At 31.6% G+C, this 22,945-nt stretch overlaps 2 protein-coding genes across 4 annotated transcripts; both read left to right on the forward strand.

The window, feature by feature from the left end:
- Positions 1–2,129: 2,129 nt before the first annotated feature.
- LOC144556800 (uncharacterized) lies at positions 2,130–4,604 on the forward strand. Of its 2 annotated transcripts, none has more exons than XM_078305249.1 (5): positions 2,130–2,288; positions 2,602–2,716; positions 3,002–3,098; positions 3,926–4,009; positions 4,461–4,604. In XM_078305249.1, the coding sequence occupies exons 1-5, from the start codon at positions 2,234–2,236 to the stop codon at positions 4,548–4,550; spliced, it is 441 nt and encodes a 146-aa protein (XP_078161375.1). In that variant the 5' UTR covers positions 2,130–2,233; the 3' UTR covers positions 4,551–4,604. The 2 variants fall into 2 exon arrangements, with proteins under 2 accessions (XP_078161375.1, XP_078161376.1); XM_078305250.1 differs by lacking the exon at positions 4,461–4,604 and adding an exon at positions 4,164–4,201.
- Positions 4,605–7,082: 2,478 nt separating this feature from the next.
- LOC144556799 (uncharacterized) lies at positions 7,083–9,900 on the forward strand. Of its 2 annotated transcripts, none has more exons than XM_078305247.1 (5): positions 7,083–7,227; positions 7,607–7,721; positions 8,038–8,134; positions 9,087–9,170; positions 9,576–9,900. In XM_078305247.1, exons 1-5 carry the CDS (start codon positions 7,173–7,175, stop codon positions 9,666–9,668), a joined length of 444 nt encoding a protein of 147 aa, XP_078161373.1. In that variant the 5' UTR covers positions 7,083–7,172; the 3' UTR covers positions 9,669–9,900. The 2 variants fall into 2 exon arrangements, with proteins under 2 accessions (XP_078161373.1, XP_078161374.1); XM_078305248.1 differs by lacking the exon at positions 9,576–9,900 and adding an exon at positions 9,441–9,569.
- Positions 9,901–22,945: the final 13,045 nt, after the last annotated feature.

Below are 22,945 nucleotides of genomic sequence, written 5' to 3' on the forward strand. Positions count from 1 at the left end.
TTCGTTTCAGATCGGACGGACCCGATTAAAAGCTCCGCAAATTTTGAGAATTTTTTTTTCAATTCGGACAAGATCTGATCTGTTCCATCCGACCCGAAACGAATAAACCAGATTAAAAGCTTTTTAATATGGAGAGAGCATTACGTCATGATTTTGAGAGAGGAACAAAGAACATTAGCAGAATTCATGGAGCATGGCACAGTTCAAAAGAGATATTTTTCACAAGCGCAACAGGGGCTTGCGCAGTAGAGATCTCACAAGGAGTCAAAGCTACTGCCATTTTATGTTTTCGTTTATATCTTTTACTAATCTCATATTTCACTTATTTTGATTTTTATTTATTTTACCTTTCCTTGATTTTGTGCTCATTCTCTTAGCCAAAACTGATTTGCCATTTTTGGCACAGACTATTGTACCAGTATCCTATCAATACAATGGGGCATAACCAAAAATAAAAAATAAAATAAAATAAAATAGAGAAGGGTACTTTTGTCTTTTATTATTTTAATCAGAGATTTAATTATAGTTAACTCATAATTAATGTGTAGTGGGTAAAAAAGAAAGTGCTTTTAAAGTTAAGGGGTAAATAAGATAAATTGAAGAGTTTAGGTGTAATAAGAAATTAGAAAAGTATGTGAGGGTATACAAAAAAAATTAAACTAATAGACGTGTTCGGATGTCATGAGATTACGGAATGGGAATAAGAATTCACTTTTGAAAAAGTAGGAACCCACGGGTATGGAATGCACGGGATTAATTATGAGAATATGACAAAATGAGTGTTCGTTTGAATCATGGGATTAATTGAGAGAATTTTTTATTTATTTTAAAATATGTATATTTATTTAATTGTTTTAGTTTAGTTTAGTTATACATGATTTTTTATTTAATTATTATTTTTAAATAGTATAGCGTTATGTATTGATTTTAATCAATTAAGTTAAAGTTAGTTTAATATTAAAAAGCAATTAAATATAAAATTACAATGAAAAAAAAAACTGTCATGCCACCATCTAATTATTTAGACCAATAATATATTGTAAATTTAATATTTTAATGGGTTGTAAATTGTAACATTTGCTAAACATATATATTTTTTTAAATTATATCAATGAAATTAAATAAAATTGATTAAATAATAATATTAAAAAGATGAACCATTTCTAATAAAAAAAAATATTACTAAAATGATACAAACAAAATAAGAAAAAACAATTAAAAACGTTTAAAAAAATAAACATTTAAAATATCTAATGACAAAAATAAAAATAAAAAACAGTTTACAAACATTTGCAAAAAAAAAATTATCAGAAACATTTAATCTAATGTATAGCATATAATTTCTTGCTCTAATATCATAAAAATTATTAGAGCACCAGACCAAAGAATAAAAATTCCGCATGTATATTTCTTGAATCTTATTGTTTCGACATAATAAATTGTATCGGAGCATATATATTGTGCTTCTTGGTAATTAAATAGTTGACATTAAAATATTTGATTTTTATGCTTTGAAATTTATGTAATTACAAAAGAAAAAACCGTTTTTTTTTTCCTACCACCCTCAAAAATCAGAATTAAATGAATACCATTCGAAAAATCGGAATTCAGATTCCGCCACGTTCGCACCGTGGATCTGCGAACGGGTTGACCCGTCCGCAGATCCACGGTGCGAACGGATCGGTGCGCAGATCCACAGTGCGAACGGGTCACTCGAGCGGATCATGACGCGAGCGGGTCAAAGTGAGCTTGTCAGTGCACAGATCAATGGGTCGGTGCGCAGATCCACGGTGCGAGCGGGTCAGGCGAGCGGGTCAGGGCGTGAGCGGGTCAGTCCGCAGATCCATTTCGCGAACGGGTTGGCGATCCGTCCGCAGATCCACGGTGCGAACGTGACGGAATCTGAAATCTGATTATTCGGATGGTATTCATTTAATTCTGATTTTTGAGGGCGGTAGAAAAAAAAAAAAAACGGTAAGAAAAAAGAATCCGGAACCGGGACACAGAATTAGTCTTATCCCACTCAAGTGTATGATTGTATCGAAAATGACATGATACAGCCGAGGAAATATTTTAGAAAAAAAAATTGACAGCCGAACACCTAACTGGGTTTATAATGCCTAAACCCATCAAAATTCACAGAGGAAATTGACATCCGAACACGCCTAAGTGTCTCCTTCCCATTCCCAGCTTCTCCTCACTTCTAGTTCTCACTGTGCAACGACCTGATCCCATGGCGACGATCTCCAAATCGGCCGTGGCGCTCCCCTTCTCCGCTGGTTCCTTTGGTAATTTTCTCAACTTCTCTTATCTTTCTATGGATGTATTCCATTTAGCTGGCTTTTGTTGTATATTTTGGATTTAAATGCGCATCGATTAGAAATTCGATTTTTCTTTCCCAATTCCTCGTGATTGTACGAAATAGATCTACTAATTGTACGAAATAGGTGTTACGATTAATTTTGATGGGTACGCTAGAAAAATGATAAATGCTTTTATAATCATTTTAGTGATTTTTAATTGGTTGTCATTTCACCTGGTATGCAAATAGAATCATATCCTTGTTGTATCTCATCCTCTTTCTTGGATATCTCGTGTCAGGTTCGTCTTCCAAACCCTTTCATCCTCTGAAATGTGGGCCCGCTAATGTATCATTCAGAGGGAAAGGGAACGTTGGGATGAGAAAGCCAACCACCATCCAAGCAACGTCATACAGGTACCATAAAATGATGGCTGGTATGTGTACTTGGTAGTTGAGTTTCCGTCAATATGGCGTAATTGTATTTCAACTATATATTTCTTTTTCATATTTAATTCCCTGTTTAAATTAAATAATTTCCATTTGGGGGTGAGAAGAACACTTAATGAAAGTATTTTTGGTCCTGCCTTTTGTAAAGAACCCAATTTGAGAAGGCATGTCTTACGACTACATAATCATTTTGATATTCACTGGTACCTGTATAAGCATCGTTTTAATATTGCTTATGTGGTACTAAAACAGGCAATCTGATCTGCTCGATAGTGCTGGCATGTTTGTTGGAGGTTTCATACTTGGTGGGCTTATCATAGGAGCTCTTGGTTGTGTCTATGCTCCTCAGGTAAATAATAATATTTACCTTTCTCTTGCCTTGTTGAAATGTAACATGTCATACATACCTCTCCAGACTTCTGATTGGATTGATAATATCCATCTGTTAGTAGGTGGTATGTTAAATCACAGTTCAGTACTTCTAAGCACTGTACTGTGGTCCTGCTTCAAAATAGAACTACGTTGCATGTGCAGAACGTGCATATATGGTAGTAACTATCATCAGATTATGTTTTAATGATATGTTACACAAAATCACAACAAACTTTTTAAGATACATGGGGAAAGCCCTTAACGGTGGTTTGATAGTTTCCCTGATACATATTTACAGTTCAGATATTACAATTAACAGGCAATTAAGAAAGAAGAATATATTTGTTTCTAGGGATTATTGCAGTTGTGTAATATTTGTTGTGATAATTGTGTGAACACTTAATATCTGCTACAAATATCAGATTGTGTAATATTTGTTGTGATAATTGTACGAACACTTAACTTTATATAATTCTAGAAGGAAGAATATATTTGTTTTTCTTCCTTCTAGAAGAAGTTTGCAAATGACAATTCTCCTTAAATAAATCTGGCGTGGGGGATTATCACAGTTATTTTCATTTTAATTAATGCTAATTGTGTTGGAAAGTGAACATGTGTTGAGGTTTATGTCACTAATTTGATCATGATAGAAAAAAATTAAGGAAGTTTTCTGTAATTTAGCCTTATGTTAATATAGTAGCAAGCAGTGAAGCTTTTTCTGTTGCCTCCCTAAAAGTACCTATTTCTCATTGAGTTATTCTCTTAAATTCAGTTGTGATTGGGGTTGTAAAATTTTAAATCCAGATAAGCAGAGCCGTGGTTGGAGAAAAGAGGCAAATACTCAAGAAACTGCCCAAATTTATGTACAATGAGGGAAAGGATCTAGAGGTAACTTCTATCCCCTTTTTTTGCTGCCCCAATTTTGTATCATTACCGTATCTAAAAGTACACTGTACCTTGCTGGTATGTGCATAATGAGTTATTAATCTTATGGGCTTGTTAAACAAAATCTGAGGTGAAAATCTTGCATAAACTATTAGAGGAAAGGACGTAAAAAAGGAAGAAAAAAAGACATCTTTCCATTCATCAATAAAAGATTATGACTATTGAAACTGATATTAACAATTACAAAAGTTTGAATTGATTTCAATCTTGTATTCACATAATCTATGTTGAGTTGTGTTGATGGTTTCTTAGGTTGTATATAGGTCTTATAGGAGCCCAAGTACAGATGCTTTACAGCTTTATGCATGCAATTTTTCTTTTTTTATTTATCAAGTTGTTATCTGCACGGATACCTTCTTTTCACTTAATTTTAAATTTGTAAACTTGATTGTAGAAAACAAGAAAGGTTATACTGGACAAGATCGGTCAATTGAATGCGGAGCTTGATAATGTTATGCGCTCATCGAGTAAACCTCAACACTAAGGGCTTGTTCGGCCGACAAATGGGAATGGGCGCGGGCACGGGATTTGAACTGAAAAACACTGTTCCCGTGGGAAAAAAAAAATTCAGTTGAACTGAATTTTTTTTTTCCCACGTGAATAGTGAATCGGCCGAACAGGCCCTAAATGTTGTTAATCAGGATAAACCAATGTTGTAATTAATGGTATGCGCTATTTTAAAAAAAAATTATGTCTTCCATGTCGCCATGGGCGGATCTATGTATTGATAGGGGTGCTAAGCCACCCTATAATTTTAAAAAAAAATTATGTGTATGTTGAAATGTAAAAAAATTATGTATATGTTGAAATGTAATTGATTTTTTTTAATTTTATTATATAATACAGCCTCTCTCATAAAATATCAAATATATACTCGTAATCAAGTGGTTAAAGTTCTATTTTGTGGTTATGTAGACTTTGGTTTAAATCCCATTCACTGTATATTGTGCATTTTTAAGTTTCAACCACCATATCAAGATTTTTTAGTCCACTCCTACATATCGTTACTGATATTTCGTCGTCCCCTTCTCTTTCCACCACGTATTCTGTCACGATATCGTATTTCCAGTTAAGGATTTCCGGGTCCCAATTGAAACCCACTTTCATGGCCATTGTCTCTCCGCCTACGTCTGAAGGGAGGTTTGAGTTTTTTGGGAAACAAGTTCCCGGATCAACCGCGAAGCTAATTTGCAGGTTGAAAGAAAGAGATTTGGTGGAGCTTAAACCCGTTATGGAAAAGAGTTTTCCAATTTAGAGAATCAAGAGATTTGAAGCAGGAGATACTATTTTTATTTTTGCTACTGGTACATGTATATTTTTTTCTCAACCGCGAAGTTGATTTGCGGGTTGAAAGAAAGATATTTGGTGGAGCTTAAACCCATTATGGAAAAGAGTTTTCCAATTTAGAGAATCAAGGGATCTGAAGCAGTAGATACTGTTTTTATTTTTGCTACTGGTACATGTATAATTTTTTCTCAGCCGCGAAGTTGATTTGCGGGTTGAAAGAAAGATATTTGGTGGAGCTTAAACCCGTTATGGAAAAGAGTTTTCCAATTTAGAGAATCAAGGGATCTGAAGTAGTAGATACTGTTTTTATTTTTGCTACTGGTACAACTATAATTTTTTCTCAAGCTTTCATATTCTCTCACTTTCAATAGAGTGTTTATCTGACTGCCATATATCAATTTACTGCTAGTGCTTCAGAAAATTTCATATTATTTGGGCTTGCTTATTAGAAGTTTTTAATTTGTTTAATCATTTTGTCCTTATCTTATTCTTTGGTGACAATACAATCCGAATTTTTATTATTAAATAAACAAACTATTCAAATATGTGTTTACACACACACACAAAAAACCTATTTTCTTAATGTAGCAGTGAAAAAATAATTTGTTGAATAGATATGTTAATTTTATTACGATATTCAAATTATATTTGTATTTATATTCATATTTGGATATTCGTTTAATATCCGATTCAAATTCAAATCCGTTTAATATTCAATTCATATTCGTGTTCAAAAAATAAAAATAAACACAAATAGAGTTTGTGTAAGACTTAGGTGCTATTGATAGCATAAGGTCATCTGTGCTACGGTCTTAAAAACTTATCGAATAAACTTCAAACTTCGATTTAAGTAGCTCAGTAAATTTGTTATATAATGAACTTGTAAAATACTAAATTTTACTATTTTTTATGATTTATGAAAGATGGCAAAAAATAACATATTTTAGATCATTTTTTGTCATCTTTCATAAATAATAAAAAAATAATATTTTACAAATTTATTATATAACTGATTTATTAAACTATTTAAATTAAATTAAAAATTTATACGATAAATTTTTGAGACCGTTACATGGATAACTTATGATATCCATAACGAGATTGACTACTATACTTCCATAAGCATATGAGGGCATATGTTTATAAGTCATTTTTGCGTTTTCAATGTTAAAATGGTTCATCTGAAGCGCTCAACATGTTCTCCATATTAATGTATTTGGAGACCAAATTTTATATTTTTTTTGAAACTTTTTTACTATTTTTTCCAGAATTTTTCAAGACAGGGTTTTTCGTATTATTTTATTATTACTTTTAATATTTTTATGACTATTTTGAAAAATTCAAAAAAAATATTAAAAAAATATTAAAAAAATATAAAATTTGATCTCCAAACACATTCTAGTATGGAGAACATGTTGAGTGCTTCAGATCAACCATTTAGACATTGAAAACGCAAAAATAATTTATAAGCATATGCCCTCGTATAAATAGAAGTAGAATAACCAACCTCTATCCATAACAACCAAGCAGTACCAGATCCGTATCCTATCCTTTCTCACCCGTAAATTATAAACCCTACAGTCCACACAAAGACAAACAATTCAAAATCGAAGCGGCCCATTTATATAAAAAAAGCCTTAATGGGCCGAAATTCTGATCCGGGCTCTAATCGAATTTTGCCTTGATAATATTGAAATTTTTTGCCTTCAGAAAAAATCAAATAGAGAAAACGGATAATTAAAAAAAAAATTAAACTGATAAGCGTCTCCTTCCCATTCCCAGCTTCTCCTCCCTTCTCACTGTGCAACGACCTGATCCCATGGCGACGATCTCCAAATCGGCCGTGGCGCTCCCCTTCTCCGCTGGTTCCTTTGGTAATTTTCTCAACTTCTCTTATCTTTCTATGGATGCATTCCATTTAGCTGGCTTTTGTTGTATATTTTGGATTTAAATGCGCATCGATTAGAAAATTCGATTTTTCAGAACTCAATTTGAACCGGAACTGTTCAGGCTCTGTTTAGTAGATCTACTAATTGTACGAAATAGATGTTGATTTCTAGAACTGGGTTAGTATGTTTAATTTGAGTGGATTTTTCTCAAATCCTGTACATTTAATTTTGATTGGTACCCTAGAAAAATGATAAATGCTTTTATAATCATTTTAGTGATTGTTAATTGGTTGTCATTTCACCTGGTATGCAAATAGAACCATATCCTTGTATCTCATCCTCTTTCTTGGATATCTCGTGTCAGGTTCGTCTTCCAAACCGTTTCATCCTCTGAAATGTGGGCCCGCTAATGTATCATTCAGAAGGAAGGGGAACATTGGGATGAGAAAGCCAACCACCATCCAAGCAACATCATACAGGTACCATAAAATGATATTCTTAGTGGGGAATTGCATTATTATGGCTGGTATGTGTACTTGATAATTGAGTTTCCGTCAATATGGCGTAACTGTATTTCAACTATATATTTCTTTTTCATATTTAATTCCCTGTTTAAATTAAACAATTTCCATTTGGGGGTGAGAACACTCAATGAAAGTTCTTTTGGTCCTGGCTTTTGTAAAGTACCCAGTTTGAGAAGTCATGTCTTACTACTACTGTACTACATAATCATTTTGATATTCACTGGTACCTGTATAAGCATCGTTACCTATTGCTTATGTTGTACTAAAACAGGCAATCTGATCCGCTCGATAGTGCTGGCATGTTTGTTGGAGGTTTCATACTAGGTGGGCTTATCATAGGAGCTCTTGGTTGTGTCTATGCTCCTCAGGTAAATAATAATATTTACCTTTTTCTTGCCTTGTTGAAATGTAACATGTCATTCATACCTCTCCAGACTTCTGATTGGATTGATAATATCCATCTGTTAGTACGTGGTATGTTAAATTGTAGTTCAGTACTTCTAAGCACATTTTTATATGCTTGGTTGACTGTAATTTTGCCCTTAACTGTACTTTGGTCCTCCTTAAATTATAAAAGGAAACCACAAAAATCTGGAAATAATTACCAGAGGAAGATTCTATGTGTCTTTGCTTGTGGAGTTGTTTTTGCTTCAAAAATAGAACTATGTTGCATGTGCAGAACATGCATATATGGCAGTAACTATTATCAGATTATGTTTTAATGATATGTTACACAAAATCACAACAAACTTTTTAAAATACATGGGGAAAGCCCTTAACAGTGGTTTGACAATTTCCCTGATACATATTTACAGTTCAGATATTACAATTAACAGGCAATTAAAAAACAAGAATATATTTGTTTTGAGGGATTATTGCAGTTGTGTAATATTTGTTGTGATAATTGTATGAACACTTATTATCTGCTACAAATATCAGATTGTGTAATATCTGTTGTGATAATTGTACGAACACTTAACTTTATATTCTTCTAGAAGGAAGAATATATTTGTTTTTCTTCCTTCTAGAAGAAGATTGCAAATCACAATTCTCCTTAAATAAAGCTAGCGTGGGGATTATCACAGTTATTTTCATTTTAATTAATGCTAATTGTGTTGGAAAGTGAACATGTGTTGAGGCTTATGTCACTAATTTGATCATGATAGGAAAGAATTAAGGAAGTTTTCTGTAATTTAGCCTTATGTTAATATACTAGCAAGCAGTGAAGCTTTTTCTGTTGCCTCCCTAAAAGTACCTAATTCTGATTGAGTTGTTCCCTTAACTTCAGTTGTGATTGGGGTTGTAAAATTTTAAATCCAGATAAGCAGAGCCGTGGTTGGAGAAAAGAGGCAGCTACTCAAGAAACTGCCTAAATTTATGTACGATGAGGAAAAGGATCTGGAGGTAACTTCTATCCCCATTTTTTGTATCATTACCGTATCTAAAAGTACACTGTACCTTGCTGGTATGTGCATAACGAGATATCAATCTTATGGGCTTGTTAAACAAAATCTTAGGTGAAAATCTTGCATAAAAGATAGAAAAGAAGACATCTTTCCATTCATCAATAAAAGATTATGACTATTGAAACTGATATTAACAATTACAAAAGTTGAATTGATTTCAATCTTGTATTCACATAATCTATGTTGAGTTGTGTTGATGGTTTCTTAGGTTGTATATAGGAGCCCAAGTACAGAAGCTTTACAGCTTTAGGCATGCAATTTTTCTTTTTTATTTCTCAAGTAAGTTGTTATCTGCACGGATACCTTCTTTTCACTTAATTTTAAATTATAAACTTGATTGTAGAAAACAAGAAAGGTTCTACTGGACAAGATCGGTCAATTGAATGCGGAGCTTGATAATGTTACTTTTAAGCTTCAGCAATTAGAGTACATCTGATGAAGTCTTTCTTTCAGGATTTAGTATGTTCTTTGCAATCTGATAAATTTACAGATTCAATCCGTTATTGCCTTTGTTTGTATGTCAGGAAACAACTTTAGTTAATTTGTGAAATATAATTGTTGAGGTCGGAAGTTTTACTTCTAAAAATAAAGCATTTCTGTGATGATAAAAGTATTTTGTTTCTGAAATTTACGTATAATAAAGTCCTCGTGTAAGTTTAAATGTGAAATTGGTGCTCCAAAGCTTTTATTGGGCCATTTATTTTTCTCAAGTTTTTTTTTTCTTTTTTATTTTTCACTGTGAGCCGTATTATTTCCATCATTGGAAAATTTTAGTTTCAGGGAGTAGCAAAACATTATTGGTTAATTTTAGTTTTGGGCTTAATCTCTCATATAACGATTTTTGTTTATCAATTTTTAGCCTCCATGCACATTTGGTTTCACCTATAATTTAACTCAATAATTTTTTTATTGGTTAGTAATTTTTTTTAAGAGTGTATTGTCTTATTTAAGATATACTTTGACAAGTATATCTTTGGTAATTATTCCCTAGTTCTGGGTTAGATTGATAATTTTTTATTCAGTGTTTCTGGACCTACCATGGAAAGTTGTCGTTACAATAATGATAGCAGATCCATATTTTTTGAAATTAAGTATATAATAGTACGGGAAGCTTGTTGACACTGTAAAACTCCTATTACCAGGTCTCTGTCCAAAAACATCTAATGAGAAACTTTGTTGTTTTTATAAAAATTTATGAATTCAGATTAACTTTGTTTTTTTTTAATATGTAAAATGATATTATTTTATTTATTTTTCATTATGTAAGAGTATGCTATTTTTATTGTTTCATTTTTATCTAATATGCAATTAGTTAATGGGTTTGAACTCGATAAGTTATTTTAACCTGATTCCTGCTCTTTCTTGATAAAAATTTTACGTCCGCCCCTGCTTACCAAGAGTATATACTATTTAGTTTGAATCTATCATTTCTGATTCACTTCTAAATGTTAACAGAATTTAATCAATACAGAGAATATTGAAAGGACAACCAAACAAATTAAACTCTGTTGGCAGTGGCATTGTCAGAAAAGATGAGATGGATGGCATTATTGTGATGTAAAGCATTGTAATGCTTGATTGAAGTTTTTGTTGTGGGGTCATGTTCTATGTTCTGGAAAGTTGTTGGGTCTTTTACATACATCTGATCTGTTCCATTTCCAATTCAGAGAGCATTAACACATCAACTTAAAATGTTGTTTCTGTTGAAGAGGGATGAAAACAAAGCTAAGGATGCAGTTTTAAGTTGTATTATTTATTTTCTTTTATAAAAAGAATGAAGAATATTGTTAACTCCAGCAACTATTTTCTTATTAATTAATTAATTGTTTCTGGCACAAATTAGACCTTTGTAAATATTTTTCTCATTTATAATTAAAATTAGTTAGTGGTGTTCTTGCCCTCTGACCTTAAAAAAAAAAAATTACAAAAAAAGGCATAGTCATTATACACGTTTTATAGGAACAAAGGGGGTTAAATGTCATGAACAATGTCATTAATGATTCACTAATAATGTCGGCAAATTTGACAACAAACAACAACTTGTTATAGATTTTCATGTGTGGCGATAAAGAAATGTAACAGTTAACATACCGGATCAGTATCCACTTTTTTATTTATTAATTTTATTGCTCATCTTCCCTTCAAAATTAGCACCCAAGAAAGAAACCCTGTATTCATAGTATTGCACATGGAAAGCTTCATTCTCAGATAATATTTTTTTTAACCACAAGTGCTCAGTTAAACAGAAAGGAAAAGAGAAAAAAATCCACATTTTAAAAAGAAGTCAAAGTTCATGTTAAAGTAGGGGTGGCAAAAAAAGCTTGTAGCTCATGACTCGATCGTGACTCACATTTGACTCGCTCGCTTACAGCTTGGTCGTTACTTGATCAAGCTATTAACAAACTAGCTCGCCACTAGCTTAGTCCATAATTAACGAGTTCAAACTGGGGCCTAGCTTGCTCACTAGCTCGGTTAGGCATCAATTTGTGAATTTGTATGAATTAGTGTGCATTTTATACTGTCTAACTCGGTTCAGCTCGATTCGAAAAGTTTGTAGAATTTATTTTCTTCTTAAAACAAGATACAGCGAGCTAGCTTGCGAGTTAGCTCGGGCTGACTTGTGATGAGTTCAAACTGAGGTTTTAGCTCAGATATCCTAAGTCCAGCTCGCTCGGCTGTAACTCAGTCAAAAATTAATAAACTGAGTTAGGATTTAACTTGGACTGAGCCAGCTCGTTAACACCCCGGCTGAAGTATTAATGCATACAAATGCCATGTCAGGTACGAAGCATAAAATGTACGAAGCATAAAATGCCATGTCAGGTACGAAGCATAAAATTCCATGCCAGGTACATCACAGTAAAACTTTCAGTTGAAGTATTTAAATTTCATAAAATGCCATCTCCTTTTTTCTTATTACTATGCCAAGATTTTTGTATAAACTTAACAATCATTTTAAAATTCTCCGTGACTTTACAAGATAGTACAAGTTGGATTTATGATTTAGTTGTATTCTAAATAATGTAACTTTTTTTTACTCTTCCAACAATAATTTGGGGCTCAGTATGAAAGTCACAAAGATAAGGCATAGTCGTTAAACGACTTGGGGTGGCAATGAGCTGGCTCGTCACGAGTTGGGTTCAGCTTGAACTCGTTACGAGCTGGTTTGTACGAGTCACAAGCGAGCTGATTTTAGAAGTCCGAGCTAAAATTTCAATTTGAAATCGTCACAAGTTTGATCGAGCTAGCTCGCGAGCTGACGAGTTGGCTCGATGGGTCTGAATAGATTTTGTTTTAAGAAGAAAATAAATTCTATAAATTTTTCAAACCGAGTTGAACTGAGCTGGACCGAGCTGGGCAGTATAAAATGCACACAAATTGATGCCTAGCCAAGCTGGAGAGCAAGCTAGGCCCCAACTTGAACTTGTTAATTATGGATCGAGCTAGTGGCGAGCTGGCTCGTTAATAGTTTGGTCCAGTAACGAGCGAGTCAGATGCAAATCACGATCCAGCCACGAATTTCATTGTTCATTAATGGTTCACTAATGATGTCGGCAAATTTGACAAGAACTTCTTATAGCTTTTCATTCCTTGCGGTAAAGAAATAAATAGTTAAATTTTTTAACAATATATAATTAGAGAATCTAAAAAATTAAATAAATAATTGCTCTAAAATGAGTGAGGAAAATTTTGCTCATTATTAATTTAAACCGATTCCTAATTGACACATAACAATATGGTATCATATGTGAAATGAGATCCGGTGCTCTTCAAACTTCTACTCTCTCCCTGCTATTATCTCTCTCATGTGATTCTCTCTCTCTTTCCTCTTCTTTGAAGAGAGATATAGAGAAGAAATAATAACATGATATTGCTTTTTCTAGCAAGAAAAAAAATGGATACGGATCCATCACATGTGGGGAGGATTTTAGCCAATTTTTAATTGACGCATGACATTCACCTTTCATTTAATCAATGAGTTTAATGGTGTTAATTTCCTCAATAATAAATCACAATTTTATGTTAATAAACATCTTTTTATTTAATTAATTAATTATGTCGTCCGTCTCTTAATTATGAACGATAAGATAAGAGAATAGCAAAAGAAAAAACCTAAAAGAAGCGCTAATACATAAAATTTTTTTTATAAATTTGTATATTTAATCAAATTAAATCACGTAATTAATTTATTTTAACAGAATTTTGTGAGATACAGTTAAAAAAGTTATACTGTTTAAACTCATTAATTAATTAATTAGATGAAAGATGAATAATGACGGATGAAAGAGGGCAGATATGAAGTCTTAAGTACACGCTGGCTTTCTTTAGAACACACAAAACAAATTAATAAAGAGATTAAATTAATGAGCATATCAAATCAAATTTCTACCAAATCGAACAATAGAAATCTCAGTACTGTTCTACCAAATCCAAACACATGGCCTCAATATTAATTAGGTGATTAATTTTGACAGGAACTGAGCATGAACAAACAAACAACTTATCATTAATTAGGGGGTTTCTAGCTATTGCTAATTTTTCTGGTTGGTTCATTGTATTCCTAACAATTGAAGCTCATGTACAAGGAAAAAATTTAAATATATTTCTTTGATATGTGCAACGCTAAAAACTAAAAATGGAAAAACACGCTGGAGAATATATATATATATATATATATATATAAAAGATTTGGCTAATATGCTATGGGTAGCTAAGAGGCCTCCCGTGCTACAGCTCAATATTCGACTTTTCAAAATCCTAACGGTCGATCCGAACCGTTCATCTTGTTCTCCATATTAATATGTGTTTGGAGACCAAATTTTACATTTTTTGGAATTTTTTTACTATTTTTTACTATTTTTTTAGATTTATTGAATATCGCTGTTTTTTATGGTCCAGATTTGTCTGAAAAACAGCGATTTTCAATAAATCTAAAAAAACAGTAAAAAATTTCCAAAAAAATGTAAAATTTGGTTTCCAAGCACATATTAATATGGAGAACAAGATGAACGGTTCGGATCGACCGTTAGGATTTTGAAAAGTCGAATATTGAGCCGTAGCACAGGAGGCCTCTTAGCTACCCATAGCACCGTAGTCAAGTCCTATATATATATATATATATATATATATATATACTAGTAATCGTGTCCGTGCACAGCAATGGGAGCAAATTATGTAGTAGAAAATATTAAGGTCCTTAATAAGGAGGAGAGATAATTTAAATCAAATTTGTAGAGAAAAATAGTTAAATACTACTGGGATCATATGCGGCGCGACCAATGCATACTTAAGTGTTGAAGCTCATAATTTGGAAAATTCATTTATGTGCGATCTGAAAATTCAACGGCTGAGCATCATTCCGAAAAAAAAAACAGTAAATCAGGACCCTTGCAGGATCTAGACATTAAGCTCCTTAATAAGGAGGAGAGATAATACAGCCAAGCCAGTTGATTGATGCAATTCTGCACCTTGTCCTGCCCCAAAGTTGGCTGTAGGACCCCCTGTTGCATTGAGCTTAAATGTACATGAAAATGAGCTCATGAGCCGAGTTGAGTCGGGCTAGATAAAGGTTGAACACAGCTTGTGTCAAAAGTTTAGGGGCAGGTCAATGTTTGTAAGCTTTTAAATTGAGGCACAAACTATTATATGTGGATTAACAATGGCATAGTGGAGCCGGCTCCGTTACGGAGCGACACAATTACGGCATGGAACAACACAGCATCAACACGTGTGACTGTTACATGATGTGACTCGCGTGTCGCGTATTGTGGACATTTTTTAAAAATTTGACACAGCACGTCACGCGAAAGATCTGATCACAGCACGGCACGACACGTGGTCACACAAGTCACGTGTAATTATAACCGTTAGATCTTGATTAAATGGTGAATCTTGAATAAACCAAACTAAATTATGAAAAAAATAATTAAACGTGACAAACGTGACCATGTTTGAATATGGTGTGACATGCATATCGTGGTCACCTTCAACATTTAGATTACAATATATATAACTGTTCACTTAATCACAGCACGGCACCTTTTTTACGTATATATCATTCTATATACAGTACACACTGAAACACTGTATCATTAATATGAGGTCATAAGTTTCAAACCCAGATAGAAAAAATTATTTATTCTAATAACAAATGTATTAAATAGTTTGATGGTTTAACCTCTGACCTCTACTCAAAAAAAAAATATATATATATCAAATCCTAACGAAATTTTAATTATGATTCTCGAACATCATGTTATCTAATAACACCGTTCACTTTATTTCATGATCATTTTAATTACTTGTTTATATATTTACAGATTTGTAAACTTGAACTGAGAACAAAAAAATTTCAATTCATTTTTTACGTACATATCATTCTAAAAACAGTACACAGTGAAACGCTGTGGTTGGCTGATTAAACTATAAAAAAGGACAATTATTAGCTTTTTGAAGGCTATCAATGAAAGCAGGTGCAGAAGCATGTACCATTTCATCTGTCACCTACCTACTCCCACAGTATCTGTTCACTGATTGCACGCCTAATTTGGCTTTTTATTATTTTTTTTTTTTTGTTTTCTTCCTAATTTGTTAGAGATCCTGCACATTCAAAGGAACTGACCCATGTAATTCTCAATTCAAAATTATTTTAACCCTAAATTCTTTAATAGTAATCGGATCCACTCCGCAGTGACTCTGGAGGCAGGAATTTTCTGCACCCCAGGGAGGCAAGAGATCTAGTTCCACATTCAAAACAAAATTTTGCAAACATGTCCTATCAAAATCTCCGAATTCTTTTTAATTATCATTTAGAAAAAATAGATGGAGTCAACATAAGTTAGAAAAAAATAATGTTAATAATTATTGTTTTATGAGACTTTAGATAATGTTAATAATTAGTAAAAATATAAAATATAATTTTTTAAATAAAGAAATACTATGTATGATAGTTTTTGTTATAGTTACGCTATACGCGATAGCTTTTGCTTCATATTGAATACAAATTCTGTATGCAGCAAAAGCAGACAGCGAACTGGTTTCCGTTAGAAATTGTAACATGATATGATATATTGATTTAACAATTAATGGGTCCGGTTAATGGATCACGTTAGAATTTTTAACCCAGTTCGATTGTATAGATTTGATAATTAATGGGTCCTGTTAGAAATTTTTTTTTAGGAAAATCGACAGCAATCAACACAATATTTTAAATTAAAATAATCAGGGTTATATAACTGATTTTTTTTTTACATTTTATTGACTAATTGAACATATAAATATTAAACAAATACAGGGTTTAATATTGATAGATATGGGTCTTTAATTCGATTAAAACATATTTTTAAAGATAAATTCATAATCCGATCCGAATTAATAAACGATTTACTCAAAATTTAAATCCATACCCGAACCGACCAAATCATAGCCCGATAAAACACAAGATGGGTTAGATGGTTGGACAGGTTGAAATAAAATTTAATACATAACAAAAACAAAATTACAAGAATTGAGAGGTTAATAAGATAAATTTAAGTTTTTAGAAATAAATAAAAAACCGTACAAATTAATAATTATGGCCATGCCCTCTTGCTTTCTTTAAACCAAAATTATAGGGCATTTATTATATTTTTCTAATTTCAACAAATTGAATTAAATTGAAAGGGTATTGGCAATGAGAAAGGTGTAGGTCCGATGCCCATCGGACCTAGTTTGGTTCCGATGGGCAGATATACCGTCTAATTTCAGAATTTGTGCGCACAAATATTAAAGTAGACGCGAAAATTCTGACGCGAATGCTAAAATCAATCCAACGGTAAGTGAACCCGTTAGAACCAAAGTAGATCTGATGCCCATCGGACCTACTCTGTTTCCATTGGCAATAGGCTTCTTCTTTTTTTTTAATCAAAATGTGAAGTCGGAGATCTTAGTTGGTTGTCGGTTGATTTACATTCACACCGTACACAAATTAATTAAAAACCATGTTCTGAAAACGACTAACGGTCCATATTTAATTGCTAACTATTCATAGTTTGGAACGGTACGTTTACACATGATGACATGGGGGAAATTATCTATAGAAATTATTAAATTCATTTGTACATAAACAGAAAGAATACTTAATTTCGAACAAATCTAGAAAGATCTGATTCGATGAGTCCGATCCAAATATATGGATCGGACTCAATAGTCCAAATCCATCGATATATATATATATATATAGTTAGGCTGGGGTGCTATGGATAGCATAGTGGCATCTATGCTACGGCTCAATATTTGAGTTTTCAAAATTCAAACAGTCGATCCGAACCGTTCATCTTATTCTCCATATTAATATCTGCTTGGAGACCAAATTTTACATTTTTCTGAAATTTTTTACTATTTATTAAGTATTTTACAAAATTGTTGATCCAACGGTGGCTGCACAAAACAGTAAAACCGTTGGATTAGCGATTTTCAAAGTGGCTTAATAAATAGTAAAAAAATTCAGAAAATTATAAAATTTGGTCTCCAAGCAGATATTAATATGGAGAATAAGATGAACGGTTCGGATCGACCGTTTGGATTTTGAAAACTCGAATATTGAGCCGTAGCATAGAGGCCACTATGCTATCCATAGCACCCCAGCCTAACTCATATATATATATATATATATATATATATATATTTTTAACTGTAAAAATGAGAAATTTGTATATCACATTTCATCATTCTAAATGGATCCAAATAATTTTTTTCTAATTCAATAGAAAAGATGAACGGTAGCTGTCACAGTAATTAACTTAGAATTGGATCTTCATCATTGAGACCGATTCATGTCTTACCTGATTTTCTGTGGCATCTATATTCCGGATTTTTCCATCAACGTCTATTTTTTTTAAAATAAAATATATCGATGGATCTAGACCATTGAGTCTGATCCATATATTTGAATAAGACTCATTAAGCTAGATTTTCTAAATTTGTTGGAAATCAAGTACTCTTTCTGTTTCCGTACGTATGAATTTAATAATTTTTGTACAAACTTCTATCGATAAATCTGGACCATTGAGTTAGATCAATATATTTGGATTGGACTCATTGAGCCAGATCTTTCTAAATTTGTTGGAAATAAATACTCTTTATGTTTTCGTACGTATGAATTTAATAATTTTTGTACAAATTTCTATCGATGAATCTGGACCATTGAGTCCGATCCATATATTTGGATCGAACTCATTGAGCCAGATCTTTCTAAATTTATTGGAAATCAAGTACTTTTTATGTTTCCATATGTATGAATTTAATAATTTATGTATAAATTTCTATCGATGAATCTGGACCATTGAGTCCAATCCATATATTTGGATTAGACTCATTGAGTCAGATCTTTCTAAATTTATTGGAAAGTACTATTTCTGTTTCCGTACGTATGAATTTAATAATTTTTGTAGAAGCTTCTATCGATGAATCTGGACCATTGAGTCTGATCCATATATTTGGATTGGACTCCGTGAGTCAGATCTTTTTAAATTTGTTGAAACTCAAGTACTCTTCTTGTTTTCGTACGTATGAATTTAATAATTTCTATACAAATTTATATTGATGGATCTTGACCATTGAGTCTGATCCATATATTTGAATTGAACTCATTGAGCCAGATCTTTCTAAATTTGTTGGAAATCAAGTACTCTTTTTGTTTCCATACGTATGAATTTTATAATTTCTATACAAATTTCTATCGATGGATCTGGACCTTTGAGTCCGATCTATATATTTGGATCGGACTCGGTGAGCCAGATCTTTCTAAATTAATTGGAAATCAAGTACTCTTTATGTTTATGTACATATGAATTTAATAATTTATGTACATATTTCTATCGATGAATCTAGACCATTAAGTCTGATCCATATATTTGGATCAGACTTATTGAGCCAGATCTTTTTAAATTTGTTGAGAATCAAGTACTCTGTCTTTCTATAAAAATTTCTATTGATGGATCTGAACCTTTGAGTCCGATCTATATATTTGGATTGACTCGATGAACAAGATCTTTCTAAATTTGTTAAAGATTAAGTAATCTTTCCGTTTTCGTAAGTACGTATGAATTTAATAATTTCTATAGATAAAAAAAATCCGACATGGGACCTCCTTTCTTCACGAGCACCACAGGCTTAATTCCTTTTCATAGTTACTATTTTTTGTTTGTATGTTTGACAGTTTGTTGTATTATTTTGATGATTGCTTTCGATTCTTAAAGTCTCTGGGGACGTGGCATTGATGTTAACTTTAATGCAATTGTGTGCTACACATTACCACATATTTTTGGTATGAAAATTATTGATGTAAAATGTTCGAATCTTTAAAAATTTATCGAAAATAAATAAAATTAAAATAATATTATCCGGATGTGTGGAACACACTTCTTAAGTATATTTTGTTTCTTTGATACAATTATAGAAATAATCGATGATAACTCCACAATATCTAACAGTTAAAATTATTAATTTAATAGAATTGAGACAAAATGAAAAAAAAAAGTTAAAAGGAATAATGAATCAAGTAGATTTATATTCTATATTGGAGCAAACAAATAAAGATTTTTTCTTTATAATTTTCTTCCTCGGATACAGAAGAGACAAAGGGTTAAGATCTGGTTTCAACAAAGACAAAACTGTCATGAATCTTTTTTGTATTATTATTTCCCGATTTTTTTATAAATATCAAAAAAAAAAAAAAAAATTACGAAATCTATCCACTGTTTGAGTGAAATTCGAAAAATACCCAATCCAGTTAACCAATAACCGGATTTGCAAAAAACTTCCGGTTAACCATTAACCGGTTACCCATTAACCATTCAAAACAATATATCCGGTTAATGGTTAACCGGAAAGTTGTTTTTTTTTTTTTTAAACAGAAAATTTTAAATTTTTTTATTTTTTGTATTGAAATATTAGAAATGTTGAATATATTTCTTTGAAAATAGATGAAATGCAATATAATTTGATTTATTAGAAAGACTGCAACAAATAACCGGATCAATATTTTTCAGGCCGGATTTTTCGCGGCTGCAAGAAAAATTAATATATTTTTTTATGTGTTATTGGAAAAAAATAAAAATGCTTAAATTCTGAGTTATTGATCCCGGTTCAAAAGTCACTTCTATGTAATTCATAAAATATTGTAATCCTTCTAGGGCATTTAATTTATAAAAAGTTGTATCTATTTTGATAATTCTTTTTTAATAACAATTATTAAATAACTTAAAGGTATTATTTTTTTTTCAAAAATAGACACAACTTTTCATAAATTAAATGTCCTAGAAGGATCACAATATTTTCTAGATTACATAGAAATGACTTTTGAACCGGGATCAATAACTCAGAATCTAAACATTTTTATTTTTTTCCAATAACACATAAATAAATATATTAATTTTTCTTACAGCCGCGAAAAATTCGGCCTGAAAAATATTGATCCGGGTTATTTGTTGCAGTCTTTCTAATAAATCAAATTATATTGTATCTCATATATTTTCAAAGAAATATATTCAACATTTCTAATATTTCAATACAAAAAATAAAAAAATTTAAAATTTTCTGTTTTTTAAAAAAAAAAAACAACAACAACTTTCCGGTTAACCATTAACCGGATATATTGTTTTGAATGGTTAATGGATAACCAGTTAATGGTTAACCGGAAGTTTTTCCCAAATCCGGTTATTGGTTAACCGGATTGGATATTTTTCGAATTTCAATCAGACAGTGGATAAATTTCGTAATATTATATTTTTTTTGGGTATTTATAAAAAAATCGGTATTATTTCCGTTTGTTTATGAAAAAGAGCTGCTTTGATTAATTAGGGTTGTTCGGCAACAAGAGATTAAACCTCTTTAAAACTTAATCCACTTCATTTAGTTTTCTTAACTGCTTAATTTTGCTGAATATCGGTTCCTTAGCTCAGATTAAGAATACCCCATTTAGTTTTCTTTTATCTGGATCTTAATACTCTTTCCGAATCTTAAGGCACCTTTACTCATTTCTTTAGCTTTCTTGACTTTCATCTACGGATTAAGACCGAACATCGGTTCCTTAACGTTCCTTAAGCTCTTAATCTTTCACTTTTAATTCTTTGTTGTTGAACAGCTCCTAAGAACTGAACTACTGTAAAATTATCCGGGCTTAATTTTAATGGAATATGACACAGATTGTAGTTGTTTTTGTACCTTTTTAGAAAAATAAAATCAAAACATGAGACAATAATTCCAAAATTAATAGACAAACTTTTTTCAGTACTTGAACAGGATTTCAAGCTTTCATCTCTCACACGAAGAACATGATCTATCATCATCACCTGAAGTACTATGATCTCATATATATATATATATATATATAGAGTTAGGCTGGGGTGCTATGGATAGCATAGTGGCCTCTATGCTACGGCTCAATATTCGAGTTTTCAAAATCCAAACGGTCGATCCGAACCGTTCATCTTATTCTCCATATTAATATCTGCTTGGAGACCAAATTTTACATTTTTCTGAATTTGTTTACTATTTATTAAGTATTTTACAAAATTGTTGATCCAACGGTGGCTGCACAAAACAGTAAAACCGTTGGATTAGCAATTTTCAAAGTGGCTTAATAAATAGTAAAAAAAATTCATAAAATTATAAAATTTGGTCTCCAAGCATATATTAATATGGAGAATAAGATGAACGGTTCGGATCGACCGTTTGAATTTTGAAAACTCGAATATTGAGCCGTAGCATAGAGGCCACTATGCTATCCATAGCACCCCAGCCTAACTCTATATATATATATTTTTTTTTTTTTTTTTTTTTTTTTGTAAAACAAAATTGAAGGGTATTTATTCTAATTTTCCCATTTCAACATATTAAATTGAATATTTATTGAAGTGAAAGGAATCATTGTAAGCGTGCTCTCTCTGTATGTATAAGCAATGATTTCTCATGATGCATCATTTCATATCATTTCATATTCTCATGATGCATCATTTCATATTCTCATGATGCATCATTTCATCATTTCATATCATTTCTATGTAGATCACATGCCTACAATATAAAATTTTAAATTAAAATTTCTTTTAGGATTATCAAAACTATCGAGAATTTGTACTAAATAATTCCAAATAAAATCGGACAATCTATATTGTCACTTAATTTTACATGCTGCTTTTTTATTAATTTTATCTGAACTAATTTTCTTTTTTGAAATTTTTTTGAATTATTTGTATTTGACATAATGGATTAATTGAACAATATTATTGTCGGTCAGATAAGATTAATCAATTTTAAACATTCTTTGTCAGAGTCAAACCTCTCTTTTTTTGTCTGTATTCTTTGAAAGCTACATATGTGGACATATATTTCTCTATATGCCAATAAAATTCATCTGGTATAAAAACAAAAAGACCTTAAATTCTTAAACAAATGAAACATCCAAAAGGTTCTACTTCTTGCCACAGTATCTGGAATCACGTAGATATATATATTTATATATAGATGGGCTACGGTGAGTTACGAAGTAAAGCGACTATTTTACTTCACGCTCATATTTTGTGATTTTTAAGTTCAAAACGTCGATCCGAACCGTTCATCTTGTTCTCCATATTGAAATGTGCTTGGAGACCAAATTTTACATTTTTTGGAATTTTTTTACTATTTATTAAGCAATTTTGAAAGTCGCTGATCTGATGGTCCAGAAAATTT

This window comes from Carex rostrata, chromosome 7 (genome assembly GCF_964058835.1).
Source record: "Carex rostrata chromosome 7, lpCarRost1.2, whole genome shotgun sequence".
NCBI lineage: Eukaryota > Viridiplantae > Streptophyta > Magnoliopsida > Poales > Cyperaceae > Carex > Carex rostrata.

Bases quoted from the DNA above. Each gene is read 5' to 3' on its own strand.
- LOC144556799 (XM_078305247.1), top strand. From the start codon at position 7,173: ATGGCGACGATCTCCAAATCGGCCGTGGCGCTCCCCTTCTCCGCTGGT. The intron at 7,228-7,606 runs GTAATTTTCTCA...ATCTCGTGTCAG, and splicing joins CTTCTCCGCTGGTTCCTTTG to GTTCGTCTTCCAAACCGTTT. The intron at 8,135-9,086 runs GTAAATAATAAT...TTTTAAATCCAG, and splicing joins GTTGTGTCTATGCTCCTCAG to ATAAGCAGAGCCGTGGTTGG.
- LOC144556800 (XM_078305249.1), top strand. From the start codon at position 2,234: ATGGCGACGATCTCCAAATCGGCCGTGGCGCTCCCCTTCTCCGCTGGT. The intron at 2,717-3,001 runs GTACCATAAAAT...GTACTAAAACAG, and splicing joins ATCCAAGCAACGTCATACAG to GCAATCTGATCTGCTCGATA. The intron at 3,099-3,925 runs GTAAATAATAAT...TTTTAAATCCAG, and splicing joins GTTGTGTCTATGCTCCTCAG to ATAAGCAGAGCCGTGGTTGG.